The sequence below is a fragment of the Trichosurus vulpecula genome, chromosome 2, assembly GCF_011100635.1.
Source record: "Trichosurus vulpecula isolate mTriVul1 chromosome 2, mTriVul1.pri, whole genome shotgun sequence".
NCBI lineage: Eukaryota > Metazoa > Chordata > Mammalia > Diprotodontia > Phalangeridae > Trichosurus > Trichosurus vulpecula.
Genome location: NC_050574.1, coordinates 425392773 through 425409501, shown reverse-complemented (window position 1 = coordinate 425409501; position 16729 = coordinate 425392773). Strand labels below are relative to the sequence as shown.

The following is a 16729-nucleotide window of genomic DNA, read 5'->3' as shown; positions in this document are numbered from 1 at the left end:
GAAAGGGACCTTTTGGTTGCCCTCCCCGGCCAGGCTTCCAAAGACTGCTTCTTCCTTTTTTGGTGGGGGGAGGGGGGTAGTTTTTGTGGAAGAGGCTGGAAAGTTTGGGGGCTCCTTGGGAGACAGACGTGTCAGCTGTCAGTCGGTTTCGACCTCCGCCGAAGTAATGGATTAGGTGCAGCTTGCCCCAGAGAGAGCTCCTTGTGACCATTCCAATGCGCTGCGATTTATGGGGGGGAGTGGGGGGGGGGGACGTGGAATTTGCCGCTCTGGCTCCGCAATCGCACCTGCTCCGCTCCAAGGTCAAGTTATTGCATACATAATTCCCCCCCCCACTTTAAAAAACAAACTTATTGTTAATTAGCCACCGTTTATTTTCTCTCCCTCTCTTACCCAGAAAGAAAAAAAAGAGAAACAAAAGTGTAATGATGAAGCAGAACCAATGCCCATACCGGCCGTGTCCAAAAATATTTGCCATTGCAATAAAAAAAAAAAATTCCCTTTCCAATATAGAAGTGGGCGCAGTGACTAGACTGCCAGACTTTGGAGTCAGAAATAGACCCGAGTTCAAATCTCCGCTCAAGAATATACTAAACGTCTGATTCTCTAGGCCTCAGTTTCCCCATTTGTAAAATGGGGGTGATGACAATGCTTGCTTTACAGGGTTGTGCTGAGGAGATAATGAGCGTTTTGTAGATCATATGTACGCTAGTTATTATCACCCACCACTACCACCTGCCTAGATATAAATGGGGTAAAAAAAATTTTTTTTGATGTACCAATGGTCCGGTTGCTGACAGCGGCTCTTTATTTTGGAGCCAACTAGGGGTAACACACGGAGCCGCGAGCCCGAGGTGTGAATGAGCCCGGGGGCGCGCGCGCGGGCCCGTGCGCGGCACCGCCTCCTGGGCACGCGCCCGCCTTTCTCCTGCTCTCCCGCCCGCGGGTCCGCGCGTGCGTGCGTGCGTGTGCTCGAGCGTTCTCCTAGCAGGAGGGCTGGGGGTGGGGGACGATCCCAGAGATGAGGAGCAGGAGCAACTCGGGAGTCCGTTTGGACGGGTACGCCCGGCTGGTCCAACAGACTATTCTGTGTTATCAGGTGGGTGCGGGACCCGCCGCGCCCCACCCCCACCCCCGCGGCGCCGCGGCAGCTTCCCGGGGGCTCGGCCGCCTCGGCTGGGGGTGGGGGGGGCACCTCGGGGACTGGGAGGAAGCAGGAGGGGAGCCGGGCTCCGTGCGGGCCTAGCCGGGGCCGGGAAGACCCCTCCACCGCCCCGGGCGCCCGCCTGCCCGGGTGTGCTCCCGGCCCCAGTGGCGCAACGGCTCTGCGACCCGAGAGGGAAGCGTGCGGCTCCCCTCCCCCAGCATTCGGGTACGGCCCAGCTGAGGCTGGGGGCACCCCAGCGCCCACCCTGAAAGTGGCTGCGCCCTCAGGGGCCAGGGGCTAGCGGACTGGCCGAGGCGTCCCCTCTGTGACCTTGCAGCCTGGCCTGAAGAACTGGGGTTCAGTTATGGGGGTGTGAGAGCCGGGTGGATAACGGTTCTCTCTGCCCCGGTCCGTGCTTTTGGCCCTCTCTGCCTCTCCTTCCTCTGCTCTTGGACTGTCTTCTCTTTTTCTGTCTCCCCTTCTCCCCCTTTCCTCTGCCCTTTCCCCCACTTTCTGTCTCTGTCTTCTCTTCCCCCTCCTTCCCTACCTTTTCCTCTCTCTCCTTTCCCCCCTTTCCTCTGCATATCCCTCTCCCTTTGTCCCCCTCTTCTGCCCTCCATCCCCCCTTCTGTCCCTCCCTCCAAACCTCTCTTCCTTCTTCCTCCTCTGTGTCTGTATTGTATATACATATTTATTAATTTTATATTTATGCTGTCTACGTACGCACACTTGTGTTTCCCATTACAATATCACCTCTTTGGGAGCAGGTATTGTTTCAAAGGTACTTGTACCCCCAGCGCCTAGCACAGTGCGTGGCACATAGTCCACAGTGCTTGTTGACGGACTGGTGGGTCAGTGACCAGAACTTGATCAGTACGTGTCCATTGATTGGTAATTTTGTGATCCTAGGAGTCACCCCACTAGTCAGTCAACAAACATTGATTAATCCATTAGCACCATGCTAAGCACTAAGGAGATAATGAAAGAGCAAAACTGTTGCCAGCCACAAGGACCTTAACATTTCTAATAGGGGAGATCGTGTGAAAATAACTGAGTACGTAGGTAGCAGCATGCTCTTTACATTGAAATGTTGCTCTTCTGGTGGGGAAGCAGCTGGCTAGGACCCTGTGCTGGTTATTTTGGGAGTCCAAGAAAAGGAAGTATAATTTGAGGGTTAGAGGACTGGCTTGAAAGAAGGGAATTTAGGTAACCATCATTCTGCTACTAACTAGTACTAGCTGATCAGGCTCTTGCCTGGCAAAGTGTTTTGTTTTTGTTTTTTTAATTTTCTAAGCTTCTGTTTGCTTATTCTTAGGTGGTTTGGAATGCAAGGGGGTGGGGAGTGTGGTTATGTTCAAATTGCTTACATAGTGCTCCAAAATCATGAGTCAGAAGGGATTGTCCGAATATAAGTAGAAAGTATCCAGAGACCATTCTTGAGAGAAGGCAAAAAGGAATTTTATTGCTTTCTCGTGAAAAAGGACACCACCCAAGTGGGGGCGCTTTCATTATGTTTTACATTTATTTGGTTTGAGTAAATGGGCACATCTGAACAGAGTACAGGAGAGTACAAAGGACTCCGATGGACTCCAGTCCTTTTATTGACTTTCCTTTCGAATCTCCCGCTAGGCTCTTCATTGGCCAGATACAACCCCCTGACTGCCTGTGCCATGCTGTCCTCAAATGGCTAGTTTAAGCATGTGTACAAGCCTCTAACCTTTCACCCCAGGGCTTTGATTACAACTAGTTCCAAATAGTCACCTGACTTACATTCTGCTAAAGCTGGTGGGGGGAAGAGGAATGCTTTCAACTCTGTGGAAACAAAACTGCACCTCCGTCTCTTACAATTCCCCCTCTTCTTTTATGCAAATTTTTGTTTCCACATCTTTAATACTCCCTTACTCTCTTTTTCATCTGAATTTTTTTCCTTAACCATCACCTTTTTAAGTAAATGTGGGAAGAGGTAAAGGTTGATCAATGCATTGACAAATCAAAGTGGGGCAGTCCCCTTTATAAATACAGATACAGAGACCCAAAAGAAAACAATAATGCAATTGTCCTTTTAATATTCAAATGTCTCTTCCCATAAGCTGTCTGGCAGGGAATGAAGTCCTCTGGTCCTTGGTATTTGTTCCAGCCATCTGTAGCACAGCATCTCAGCATCTTCTTCTTTTTGTCTTCTTGTAGGAACCAGCTTTCTTTCCATTCTCCTACAAAAGTTACCTTAACACAATTTTAAGTTACCATTTCTAATCCTTATACCCTGATCATTTTTACAAATTCAAAATTGGAACCTTGACCAATTGTAATGTTTAAGAAATTCACATCAGAACCCAGTTTCTTATATTTTTCATTAACCCATTATTAATATCCTCACCAGGAGGATGAGATTTCACTAAAGAATTAACAACAGGCTCCAGTACATACATAAATACATTAAATAATCAATTTTTAATATAGTACATATAAAATCTTAACCTTTTAGTCATGCCATGCTTCTTTGGTGGCATTTACAAAATAAACCACAAGCCATTCTCCTTTTAACATTACTAATTGTAACAAAACCTTAGGCAAGCATGATATTAACCAAATAACAAAATAATATTCTCACAAACCTTTGACCTAATTGTCTCCATACCATTACCGAGAATTAAGAGACCCTAACTTATACAAGACCCTATACAAGGGCCTTATAAACTACCCTAGCTTATACAGGATCACACACAAGAACACTAGACCCAGTCCTATAGTAACCTAAGATGTTCCATAATCAATTATTTTAATAGATTTGTTACTGTACTTACAAAACCTTCTGATTATAGAAATTTGCCACTAAGAGATTAGGGACTTATAGTAAGGGGATGATATTTCCCCAGCTTCCTGTCAATTCCGGGCAGAAGTTGTGTCAAACTGCATGCTGCATTGAGCCAGGCTTTAAGTGTTCCAGGTTTCAGTTAAGGAATCGAGTCAAGAGAGTCTCACTTCAGCACATATGGAAGTTACTCTCTCAACTTTACCATGAAATCCTACCTGCAGTTCATGCTTGCTCCTCACAGGGCTGCTGGCATCATGGATCAGTGGCTCAGTCCTTGATATTCACATCTGGAGTTAAGACTCAGAAACAGTCAGTTAACAGTCTCATTAAGTCTTTGAATAGCAAGTTCCAATAATCAGTTTAAGATAATGACTATAATCTCCCATTGCTTAAGGAACATCCTTAAAGTGAGCCTCAAGGAGCTCACATGTACTTCTACTTTTGTTCATAAAATCTTCCCATTAAGATCATAAGTTATTGCTCTAACACATTTGCACCAGTTTCCCAGGCTTTTCTATTCTCCTCTAACTATGCCTGATCTGGAAGAATGAGATATTCTTCAAGAATTGAATCATAGAAATATGATAGGTTCAAATATTAACACTACGTTTTAGACTATGGAATGAATTGAAATCCAAACAACCACATTTAACTTTTCCCATCAATGCAAAAATATTCTACAACTCATCTCTCTTTAAGGAACATTGAAATTATTTTCTCCAAACTGAAAATGTCTCTGATTTAATTCCATAATTAATACCCAGTTGCTCTTACATAACTTTGAAACATTTAAGTACCTTATTCCACATAGATACAAAATAACTTTAAATCCCAGCCTTAGTCTATGGCATTATGATTCAACCTTACATTTGTGTCTTTATTTTGCAAATTTCTTTTCTCTTTTTCTATTTATTCTTATTAATATTTGAAAGAATATTATCCTTCATATGACTATACAAGAGTACCAATTTACCCAGTCATTTGATTGAAAAGAGCAAGATTTCAGATTTTCCATTTTTCCCCATAAAACCATCTAGGTCTGTAGGTATCACAACTTCATTTCACAATAGTAACAGATTCTGGCAGATACCTTTCCTTTTATCACTAACTACTTATTTTTGATTACAGAGACCTGCCATAAAACAAGGCAGCATCATATCACCTCTCCCAGAGGGTGGGTTCTTTTACATCAGAGGGCAAATTTTGGTCATCAATTTCCATCCCTCTCAGCAAAAGGGGGCGTTAACATTTGCCCAGACCTGTCCTGATATCTCTATGGGGCACATTCAGCTTGTGCATATCTCCCTAGCATTTGGTGCCAACCAAAGACTCATAAAATTCAAGATTTTACACAGGGTTGATAAGAATTTGTGTCTAAAATCCTTGTTTTAGTTAACAGCCTCAATTCTTGATTAAGTACAGTTCTTAATCTACCAACATCTAGATTATAAGGGAAATTGCTGTTCATAAATTCCCAAAGTACACTGTACATGATTGACAAAAATTAATTGCAGTAATAATTCAGTAACAGCTTTTTGACCTCTTCATCATTTTTCTCTGATAGTACAATTCTTAACAACATTTAAAGCATACAAATGCATGTTTAAACCATACAAATTTAATGCCTTAAACATTTTTATGTATTTAAAACTTGAAACTACCCATTATTCAGCCTTCCTTTACATTTCAACCATAAGACAAGATAACTCATAAGTTATTATCCTTTACTAACATAACTACTGTACTGGAATTCCATTCCAGCTTAAACAAAGCAAAAAAGGTTAATGACTAACCCCACAGGTTGATGGATTTATGTCCTTGTTTCACAGGCTTATTTATTCTTCTCTAATTATACTCAGTCTAGAAGAATGAGATACTTTAGGAATTAAATCTTTTACATATGATAAGTTCAAACACTAATTTTAACTCTTGCTTAGGCCATGGAATGACTACAGATTCACAGTAAGCCTTCTAAAAGTCACATAAGAGATTTCCCCTTCTTCAAAAAAAGTTTAAAAATTTATCCTGATATTAAGAGGAATAATCACTAAACTTTTATGAAGAAAATTAGTTGGAAAATTTTAAAATGATAGAAATCTCTTCTTCCTTAAAGCAAAAATAAACCTTTAAACATTGGAATTCATTAAAGCTGAGTTAGTGCAAAAGTCCCTAAGTAACACAAATTCAAAAGTATTTTCAAGAAATTAAATTCCTAGTTATTACAGAATCCCTAAATATCAAAAAGTTCCTTAATCAAAAAGGTGTTTGTAGTGGAGTGTGATGGGGTACAGTCTCTGGGAACCCCCTTGAACTCTCCTTGAATCTTCCTATTAGATCTGGCCTTCCCCTGAGGCTATAAGCCTTAGATTATCTAGGCCCAAATCTCTACTGGGCTAGCCCCCTGTTGCCCAGCTGCTTCCCACTCTTGATCCCATCAAAATCTCATTCTCATTTCCTCCAGTCTTAACCTCTAGCCACCCCAGTCCCAACAAGATCTTCCTTAGACTCCTCAAGACCCTCCCTAAACCCCTCTCATCTTCATACACACCAGTTCTTTATTCCAAGTTAAAATACTTGGGGCAGCTAGGTGGTGCAGTGAAGAGAGCACCAGCCCTGGAGTCAAATGTGGCCTCAGACACTTGACACATTTACTAGCTGTGTGACCTTCGGCAAGTCATTTAACCCCAATTGCCATGCCTTCCCCCTCCAAAAGAAAAAAATACTTTTAATGGACTAGGAGTCCTGGATCTCATCCCTAGGTGAATTAATTTGGGCCTGGCCTAGAGGCCTTTCTAAGAACAAAGGAGCTAGTCCTTTTTAGATATGCTAATTTTCAGGAGGCTAGCTTAATTTCCTATCCCTAGCCACTAGCTTTAAATCATAATTTTGTAAAATCTCTGTGGACACAAAATTCAATCATACCTTACACAGGCAAAGCTTATTTTATAATCATACAAATCAATATCTTCAGTATAAAACCTTGGATTACTAACCAATCAGCCTTTTTTTCCAGTCAGGCTACAAGTTCCCTTCAGCCCCAGCTCCTGATTGACCCACCCACAGTCTTCCAGTGTGGAATGGTGGAGGAGTGGCTAACAGCACATGGACTCAAAGCCACGTGGACTTAGCTATAGTTTTCACTCCCCCACTCAAATAATTTCAGTCTCTTTCCCAATCTTTACTGAAATATTCTTGCTCCAAATTCAATCTCTTCCTCTCCTAATCTTGACCCAAACTACCTCAAACATTTCAAATAAATGAAAAAAAAAATAATATACTCACCAAGCTTCTTCTCCAGCCAAAAAGTTAAATGTCTAACAGTTTACCGTATTTCCCCATGTATAAGACACACCTTAATTTTGGGACCTGAAATTTGAAAAAAAAAATGTATTACATAAAGTTATTAAACTCAAGTTTTATTCATCTGCTCATAGCTTTCAGGCATCTTTTGGACAAGTCTGGTGCATGTACCCATGCTTAGTTGTATTGGGAATCAAGATGAGCTCTTAGCACTTATTCAACCAAGTGCCCTTGAAGAGTTTGGCCTTTGTTTCCTTGATTAAACTAGGAGTCCTTGATGACCTCCTTGTCTCAAGGGAAAGCCTAGTTTACATGGGTTTGAGTGACATGTTTGTGACATCAGAGGCTTTTGGACCATGTGGATTTAAGTCTCACTGTTGTGATGATTTTAGGTCATGTGGGTGAGTCGCATATGTGACTCTCTCTCTTCCCCTTTCCCCTTCTCCTCTCTCCCTCCCACCTGCTTCTCCAAAGAGACCAGAGTCAGGGAGGGAGAGAAAGGCAAAGATAGTGTTGCAGGGTGCCAGATTACGCACTCACTTCACACAGAAACACAAACCCAGAACAGATACAGACAGAAAACAACAGGGAGGATCCCTGCACAAATTAAATATCACTGGCATTTTTTTTTCTCTTGTCTTTCCTTTTTGTACTTTGGTAACTCCCAGTTAACTAGCTTGGCCACTAGTGGGCCACCCATCTTAGACTGTAGCTCACAAGTTCTTGCTTTCTGAAAGAAAGCTCACTGATGTTGCCCCAGCCCTATCTTAGACTGAGTTCTCCTCATGGCTTACAAGGTCTTGCTCTCCTTTTCCCAAAGGGCATCATACTGATCTTGCCCCAATCCCAGGTCACCCAGGGGCTCACAGGTCTTGCCCTCTAGAGGATTCACGGGTCTTGCTTACCTGGGTCATGCACATGACCTACGTGACCAGATCAATTCAGCCATTCCTCCAGGTGGACTTGGCTAGCACCACTTTAGTTTTTGCCTCTCTGAGACAGTCTTATTAGGGTCTGTTCCTTAAGAGTGAAAGGAAATCTTGCCAGTCACTCTGGGACTACTAGCAGATGGCCAGCTGGTGCCTGTTCTCAGATTGCTTGGGAGACCCTTCCTCAAATAAGGGGGATCCCGGGTGGGCCCCCAAACTGTGTGGGTCAGAGACCACCACTGGGGTGGGGGAGGGGAAGGAAGAGCAATGCTTTCAACTCTGTGGAAACAAAATTGTTCACCTGTCTTTTACAAAACAAGTAGTATGTTAGAATGAACTCCTATTTCTGTTCCTGTTCTTTGTGCTTTCCTCTTTTTCTGACCTCCTCTGCCCTTAAGTTAGTCATTACTGCACAGTTCATTACTCACTTATTCTCTAATTGCTTCACCAATGTTAATTTTCTGTCTCCAGTTAGGTCCTTGAGGGTAAAAATCAGCCCAATTGTTGACTACATGCAAGATTGTTATTAAATACTTATTGATTGATGCTTAATTATTCTTGGTAATTCCATTTTCCAGAATTGAGACCTAAGATCCACAGGCCTAAGATCCCTGGTTTCATAAAACAAACAAGGGTTTGTTTGTTGTTGGAATTTTTTTTGGTATGGAATATTTTAAAAGCTAACTTTTTTTAATCTGAGCTTTTTCATATGTTTGTTTTCAGGGAATTACTAAGAATTTTCCAGACTTTCCTTATCACCTCTTCTGTCTTCCATTATACCACCATTAAATGTGAATTTCCACAGCTTACTTGAAAAAAGTCCGAGCATTTTTATGCCAGGAAATCTAGTGGTGAATTATCTATCAGTCTGCAATCTGTACAGTTAGCCACTGCTCTTCATCATAGTGAAGCCTCTAACTAGGGTACCTTAATGAAATTTAAAGCCTTGTTCTTCTTTGAAGTACAATGACACTAGTGTGTCTGCCAAGCTCCGGAGGTGATTTGCTGCTTTCAGAAACACATATCTTTATGTATTATTTTCTGTGTCAACTATGCCCATGAAAAGACTGAGACTCATTTTTCTTTATGTGCTCAGGTGATGAATTCATGGGGCAGCTGGGTGGGTCAATGCATAGAGTGCTGGGTCTGGAAAACCTGAGTTCAAAAGCTACCTCAGACACTTAACCAGCTGCATCACCCTGGGCAAGTCACTTAACCCTCTCTGCCTCATTTTCTCATCTGTAAAGTGAGCAGGAGGGAAATGGCAAATCACTCCAGTATCTTTGCCAAGAAAACACTAAATGGGGTCACAAAGAGTTGGATGCAACTGAAGAACAACAACAAAAACTGAATTCATAATGTACCAGTTGCACATTGTAGAATGAGAGTGGTCCAGATAAGTAGTTTAGGCAAAAAAAAAATATATTATAGAATCATCTAGTCCAGGGTTTATAACCTGGGGCTAAAGATCTCCAAGGGTCTATGGATAGATTTCAGGGGACCTGGGAAATTGGGTAGGAAAATATTATATATTTTTTTATAAATACCTTACTGAAATATAGCATATCACATTACATTTATTATAGATCTCAAAATATCATTTACAGTCATCACTACTTCAAAATTTTTATAATTGTTATACTTACCACTAGATCTCACATGATCGGTCCTCTTTGTTTACAGACTAAATTTCAGTATTATTAGTTTCCTTTATAATCCTATGTATTTTGATTTAAAAACATTATTTGGAGGAGCCGTATGTAGACCTCACCAGACTACCAAAGGAGTCCAGGACGCAAAAAAGATTAAGAACTCCTGATCTAGTCCAGCTCCTTCATTTTATAGAAGAGATAACAGAGACAGAGACATTAATTGAATTTACTTTAGGAGGATCTTAGCAACAAATGCTTTAGAACCAGTGAAAGCCTTGACCTACCAAGTTAGTCAACAATAACAAGACAGACCTTATTGAGGCCAATATAAAAAAAATTGTTTTGGCAAGCAAAAAAGTCAATTTGTAAATACTCAAATGGGGGATAAACTAGAGGGCAATCGTCAGAAGCAGTGGCTCAAAAAACATGTCGATTGAATGCTTGACAAGTGAGACAAGCAGATTCGAGTTACAACATTGGTGATGCTTGGGACAACCCATACCTTTTTATGTATTTATTATTCCCAGGTGCCAAAGTGCCCCCCCAACAAAAAAGGCATACCTGGTGAATAGAAGCTCTGGGGAAAGAGTGGCTTACCATCCGAACTCACCTAGACCCTAGAGACATGTTTTGCCTTACAATGTTTCTGCTTTTTGACTTCAGCATCATTGTAGATGAGAGAAAGGTCATCAGGCGAAGAAAGATGAAACATGTGTAGGGCCTTCTAAAGCAGCCAGCATCAGCCCAGCTCTTTCCTCTTGAAACAGGGTAGGTGCTATTGGTATGGGCAGGGCAATGAACTATGGCAAGTGAGTTTGGAAGTTGCAGGGCAGATAAAAGTTCCTTGTTGTAATCAGCAATGACCTCAGAAAACCCCTTTGTAACCAGATCACCCCAACAGCATGGCAAACTCCTAAAGCATAGTGGTAGTTAGTATAAATGGTTGCACTTTGTCCTTTAGCAAGATGGCACACTTGGGCAAATAGGAAGCCCAGAGAGTGTCATTGTAAGAGTCTATGGCAGCACCTCTGTACGTAATGTACCTCATGAAAGAGGAACCATCTGTACAAAGGACAAGTGGGGTATCTAAAATATCATCATGGGCTTTTCAGCTATATCTGCAACAGAAGAACAATCACAGAGAGACTCCCCTGAAGTTGGAATGTCAGGGAGTAAAGTGACTAGATTAAGAATGGAGCATAGCTTCAGAGTTATATTTTCTTTGCTCGGTAAAGTCACTTTATACCTAGCAAGTCTCTGATCTGAAAAGACTTCAGTTTAATGCCTCAGCAAAAAAAAGCCTCAACCTCTTGTGCTACAAGTTCAGCTCCTAAATACCAGATCTCTTACCTTTTCTACTGAAGGGGCAGTGGCAACCACAACCAGCAGGGTAGAGTGCTAGCTGAAACTGCAGCTGGCTAGGTAGGATAATAGGGCCCAAGGGATTAAGTGAGGACTCCAGAGGCTTCCTTCACGGGTACAAGAAAGAGAAAAGTGATTACTGTAATCTGAAAGTCCCAACACTGGAGCCAATAACACAGCTCTCTTGAAGTCTGCAAGGGCAAGTCAGGTATTCTAGTTCAAGCTTCAAAGGTTCCAGAAAAGCCTGCTTTTTCTGTTCTCTGCAATCATGTGCCTTTTCTTCTGACTGTAAAAGCACATTGGTGGTTTATGATTCTGTGATTAGTTTAAAGGAGCTGGAGACTGAGCTGTTTGAGCAACAGCCCAGAATGCCTAAGGTATCTACTTTGGTTCCACTTTATCTTTCTCCTTTAGCTTGTCTCTCTCTTCATAAACATAATGAGCACTGCTTTTTAAGCTCACTGATATTCTTCTCATGACAACCTGGGCTCTTTTAGAATAATGTCCCTTAGGATTGGCTAATAAAGGTGTAGCAACAATGTTGCTAGCAGCCGTTTTGGGGGTGAAAGACCAACAACAAGAGCACACAGAAGGCTGCTAGCACGGGTTCTTTGACCTGCTTTTCTAAGGAAAACAACTTTAAGGGGTTAACAATCTCAGTTTAATTAAACATACATGTATCATTCACTTAGTTCAGGGGGAAAAGATCAGCCCCCTGAACTTCAGAGCAAATACAAACAGAAATTACAAAGAGATCAACAGACAGACCTTGTCTGATCAAATCACAGTAGTTACCAGAGAAGTACCAACATCTGGGTTATCAAAGCTGGGGGATAGCTTGCCCAGAGTCTCATCACTCTTTAAATGAGTGTACCCCCAAAAGCAAAATGGCAGCCTCAGAGCTCTTATACCCTGTTCAGGACCCTGCAGGCTGAAGCCAACTTAGCATTTAAGGTGTGGGAAAGCTCTCTCATCACTAGTACCACATCAAATGCATATCAGTGACTCCCCATTGTCTTAGTGCTGAGAAACACTCTAAGACAAAAAAGATCCCACTTTACCCTGCCGCATCCAAGCAAAGGCCAAACTCATTAAAGGCACTTGGTTGCCTTAGTATCCCAAAAGAGAAGAGCAAAAAATCCTGCCCTGATTATCGTTACATAATCCACCCCTTCTAAGATCCTTGGCCTTGCCATCTAAATGACCATGGCATTATATACATTGCAGTCATATTCAGGGAACTAAAGCATAGCAAAACATATCATTCAGTATCATATCCCAAAATACTTGTTTACAAAACAAACACCATCCACCACAGGTCACAGCAAGTCACAATTTACTCAGTCAACACAGAGTGTCCTAGTAAAGTCCTTGAGGGTGTGTCTTTTCCCCACACTGCTGTTTCAGGCTTCCTCCTGGCACCGTTAGGTACCAGCATGCTTTAATTAGCAAAGTCCCAACATGAACAAAAAAGTCCAAATAAAGTTCTTTTGGGGATCTGTTCTCCCTACACTGCTCTGGCACCCCGCTTTCAAGTCCTGAGAGGTAACTGAGCGACAAAGCCAACAGGGTGGGGTTCTGGGGGTCTACAGCACTTCCCCCCACCCACTATAGTTAACTCCACCCTCCCTCTGGATCCCAAACATTCCAGAAGAAGGCAGCAAAAAAGCACACTCAGAGCCTTGCTGCAAAGTTTCCATCTTGCCCCAGGGCTGAACCCTAAGCTCCTGGGTTCCTGGTTGTCCAGCTCTTGCTGGCCACTCCTGGCTTCTGCCAGAATCCCAATGTAGGCAGCTCTCTACCTTTGCTGTCACCTCACCAAAGTCAGCTCCAAGGCAACTCACCGATTTCTGTCTCACCTTTCCAAAGTTCTCACACAGGCAGTCCTCTGCTCTGTCTGGGTCATTATGTCGGCAGCTGTCAGCTTATTCTCTCGCCTCACCAGTCGCTCCCGTCAAGTTTATACGAAGGCCGTTCTCAGCTCCTGTTTCGAAGCTCCACATATAATACAGTCTCAGAACATTCACCTTTCCAGCACAGTCCGGAGCCAGGCTAAGTCACTCAAGCCCTGGCTCTGGCTATCTCCACCTTCCCCAAGCCTCTGCTTGTTTTCCTCCCACAGCCACTGCTCCAGCCTGTCTCATCTGAAGTACCAGTGGGGTAAAGAGGGGGAAGGAGAGGTTATCTCCCAGGGCCCTGTTTCAACAATCCTGCTAGCAGCTGCTGTAGGGGTGTAAGATCCACCAACAACCAGCACCCAGAAATGTGCCAACACAGGTTGTTTTGATCTGCTTTACTAAGGAAAGTAGCATTAAGGGGTTAACAATCTTATTTCTAACCAACACACAAATATCATTCACTTAGTTCAGGGGAAAAAGCCAGCACCCTGAACTTCAGAGCAAATACAAACAAATTACAAACATCAACAGACAGACCTCGTCTGATTCAAACACAACACAGTTATCAGAGAAGAACCAACATCTGAGTTGTAAAGCTGGGGGTGGGGGGGGGGGCGGTTGCAGCTTACCCAGAGTCTCAACACTCCTTTCATGAGTATGCCCCCAAAAGTCAAATGCCAAGCTGTCCTCAGTTATATCCTGTTCAGAGCCCTGAGGGCTCTGACTTCACCCAGGCTGGGTGTGGGATAGTTCCCCATTCCCAGTATGGCATCATATACAAATGGCTCCCAATTGTCTCCGTGCTGAGAAGTAACCAAGACAAAAAGATCCCACTTTATCTGCCCCATTCAAACAAAGGCCAGAATCATTAAAGGCACTTAAGAGAAGAAAAGCAAAAAAGTCCCACCTTAATTACTATTACAGGCCCCTGCTCTGGGCTCTCAGGAAACCACTTCTTTCACTACTACCTGCCTGTTTTCCCTCAGGCTTTTGGGGCTCCATAGAACCATAGCCACGACTAGTGTAAAGAGCATCTCAATAACTGGGAAACATTCAATCACTATCTCAGTACCCCAAACTCCATACTTTCCTTTTAATCTGCACATCCTGCCCACTGCACCATTTTTCTAACAACAATGTTGCTAGCAGCTGTTTTGGGAATGAAAGAGCACACAGAAATCAGCTAGCACAGATTCTTTGATTAGCTTTTCTAAAGAAAGCAACTATTAAGGGGTTAACAATCTCAATTTAATTAAACATGTGTCATTCACTTAGTTCAGGGGGAAAATATCAGCCCCCTGAACTTCAGGGCAATACAAACAGAAATTACAAGCATACATTATAAACAGAGCAAATAACAAACCAGTCTATCCCTAGCAATACATAGTTACCAGAGAAGCACCAACATCTGGGTTTTCTATCAAAGCCGGAGGGCTTGTTTCATTGGCTTGCCCAGAGTGTCCTCACCTACACTCTTTCAATGAGTGTGCCACCTAAAGTGAAACACCAACCTTCAACACATATACTCTGCTCAAGGCCCTGAGGTCTGGGGCCAACCATTTGTGGTGTGGGAAAGCTCTCCAGTCACCAGCACAACATATACACATCAGTAACTTCAGATTGTCCCAGTGCTGAGAAACATTCCAAGACAAAAAAGATCCCACTTTACCTACGCCATTCAAACAAAGGACAGACACATTAAAAGTACTTGATAGACTTAGCATCCCAAAAGAGAACTGCCAAAAAAAACTGCCCTGATTACCATTACAAAAAGCTAAATTAAGAATCCTATCATCCCTTTAATTAATTGGATCCAATCTTGCGTACTGCTTCGCACTTTTGCACAGCTTGTCATAAAAGTGGTACAGTTTTTCTTGAAAGATCCCTCTTGAAACTTACTCCAGTTATTGGGAAGGATGGTACAAGTCTCCATTCCTGCAGGTGGCAAGTCTCTACTGTGCATGTTATTTAGGGTTATTGGGGTCCTAGTGTGGGTCTTATAACTGCCAGTTTGGAAGATCCTCTTGTCTGTAAGGTCCTCTCTGTCTGAAACCCTCAACCACAAACAAGACAAGGTTTGGGTCAAAAGGCAAGGGTAAGACAATCATGATTGGTAGACTTTTCAGTGAGGAGATGGGCTGAGTGTCTTCCCAGCTCGTCCCTATTACAGTATCTTTTGGAAATGAGATTAGTTGTCCAGGAGTTGGTAGTGGTCCAAGCATAATGCTATTAGTCTGCAGCAGTTTTGATTGAATCAACTTCACCTTTAGCAAGCATTGGAGATGAAGTTACAAAAGGTGGAGATGCAAATTATGATGCAAGGGTGGATGTATGGATGCAGCACTAGGTTCATTCAAAGCACAACTAGGTGGTGCAGTGGATAGAACACTGGCCCTGGGGTCAGGAGGACCTGAGTTCAAATCCAACACTTACTAGCTGTGTGATCCTGGGCTAGTCACTTAACCCTGATTACCTCCCCACACACAAAAATAAATGCTCCTATGGCTTCCTTCTGCCTCTGGGATCAATTAGTTACAATATAAAAGAATTGTGACCCAGGTGACCTGAGTAAAAGTCAGAGCAAAGGGAAATAAATGTTAACCTTAACCTTAAATGTTAACTCATTCAAAGTAGCTCACATGTCAGTGCAGTCTCATTCCCATCTTTCTGAGAGAAATTTTTCCCATGAGTCAGCTTCCAGATATGTTTAGTACTAAACGTTGTAGGAGTTTTCAAGCAAAACTGGGAAAGATCTGACTTTGTTGACCGATCCACGTGGGGGTTTGATTTTGCATATGAATACTTTGGGGTTGGGGGTGCTTTCAAAAATAATATTACAAGAGTTTGCTTTGACCATTTCTTTGGTTTTTAGTTTAATTTCTACCAAGATTGGTAAAAGGAAAATAGCTTCAAATGTTCAGGGTAAATTAGCCTTTTTTTGACAGATTATTTAAAATTTTTTATAGATCACAAAATCACAGGATTGTAGATTTAGGGATCAGAACACCTACCTGGTCCAAGCCACTCATTTGCAGATGAGGAAACTGAGGCCCAGAAAAAAAAAATTACTTATGCTAGGACACAAAAGTAGCAGAGCTACTCCAAAGCCCAGGACTCTTTCCTTTGCTACATACATCTAGTTGTGATAAGAGAATATTGATCAGTTGAGGGGGAAATGAAAGCAGTGTTACACTAACTGTCCTTTGCTAGTTTTTCATTCATGTTATTTCCACTGACTGTGGGTACTCCTGTAGGCTCTGTCTTGGACCCTCTTTTCTTTTCCCTCTGTACTCAATGTGATTTCATTAGTTTTCATCTCTCCATATATGATTCCCAGGTATTTGTATCCATCTCTCTCCTGAACCACAGTCCCATAACCAATTGCTTTTTGGACGTCTTGAAGTTGACATTCTGTTGACATTCATTGTGTCTCATTTGTGACAAGGAGAGGGGAAGATTGGGGTCCTCTGTACCATTGGTCCTTTATCTTGGGGAACCTTAATCTTATAGAGACAGAAAAAATGGAGCTAAGAATCTATGTAGCCTTCATCCCCTGGGCTCATTCACTTTTGGTTTAGAAGAGAATGCTTTTGCTCCATTTTTTATACGATTTCATTATTCCAGGG

At 42.5% G+C, this 16729-nt stretch overlaps 1 protein-coding gene across 4 annotated transcripts in view; it reads left to right on the top strand.

Moving 5' to 3' along the window:
- The first annotated feature begins 920 nt into the window (after positions 1-920).
- The window catches only part of PHKA2 (phosphorylase kinase regulatory subunit alpha 2), a 113176-nt gene continuing 97367 nt past the window's right edge, over positions 921-16729 (top strand). The window contains exon 1 of one of the 4 annotated variants that reach the window (XM_036745893.1): positions 921-1099. Coding sequence is in view for 3 of the 4 variants with exons in the window: in XM_036745891.1 (XP_036601786.1) it covers positions 1022-1099 (78 nt within the window). In the remaining variant the exon portion in view is untranslated. The remainder of the gene's footprint in view (positions 1100-16729) is intronic. The other 3 variants (XM_036745891.1, XM_036745892.1, XM_036745890.1) reach the window with 3 other exon arrangements.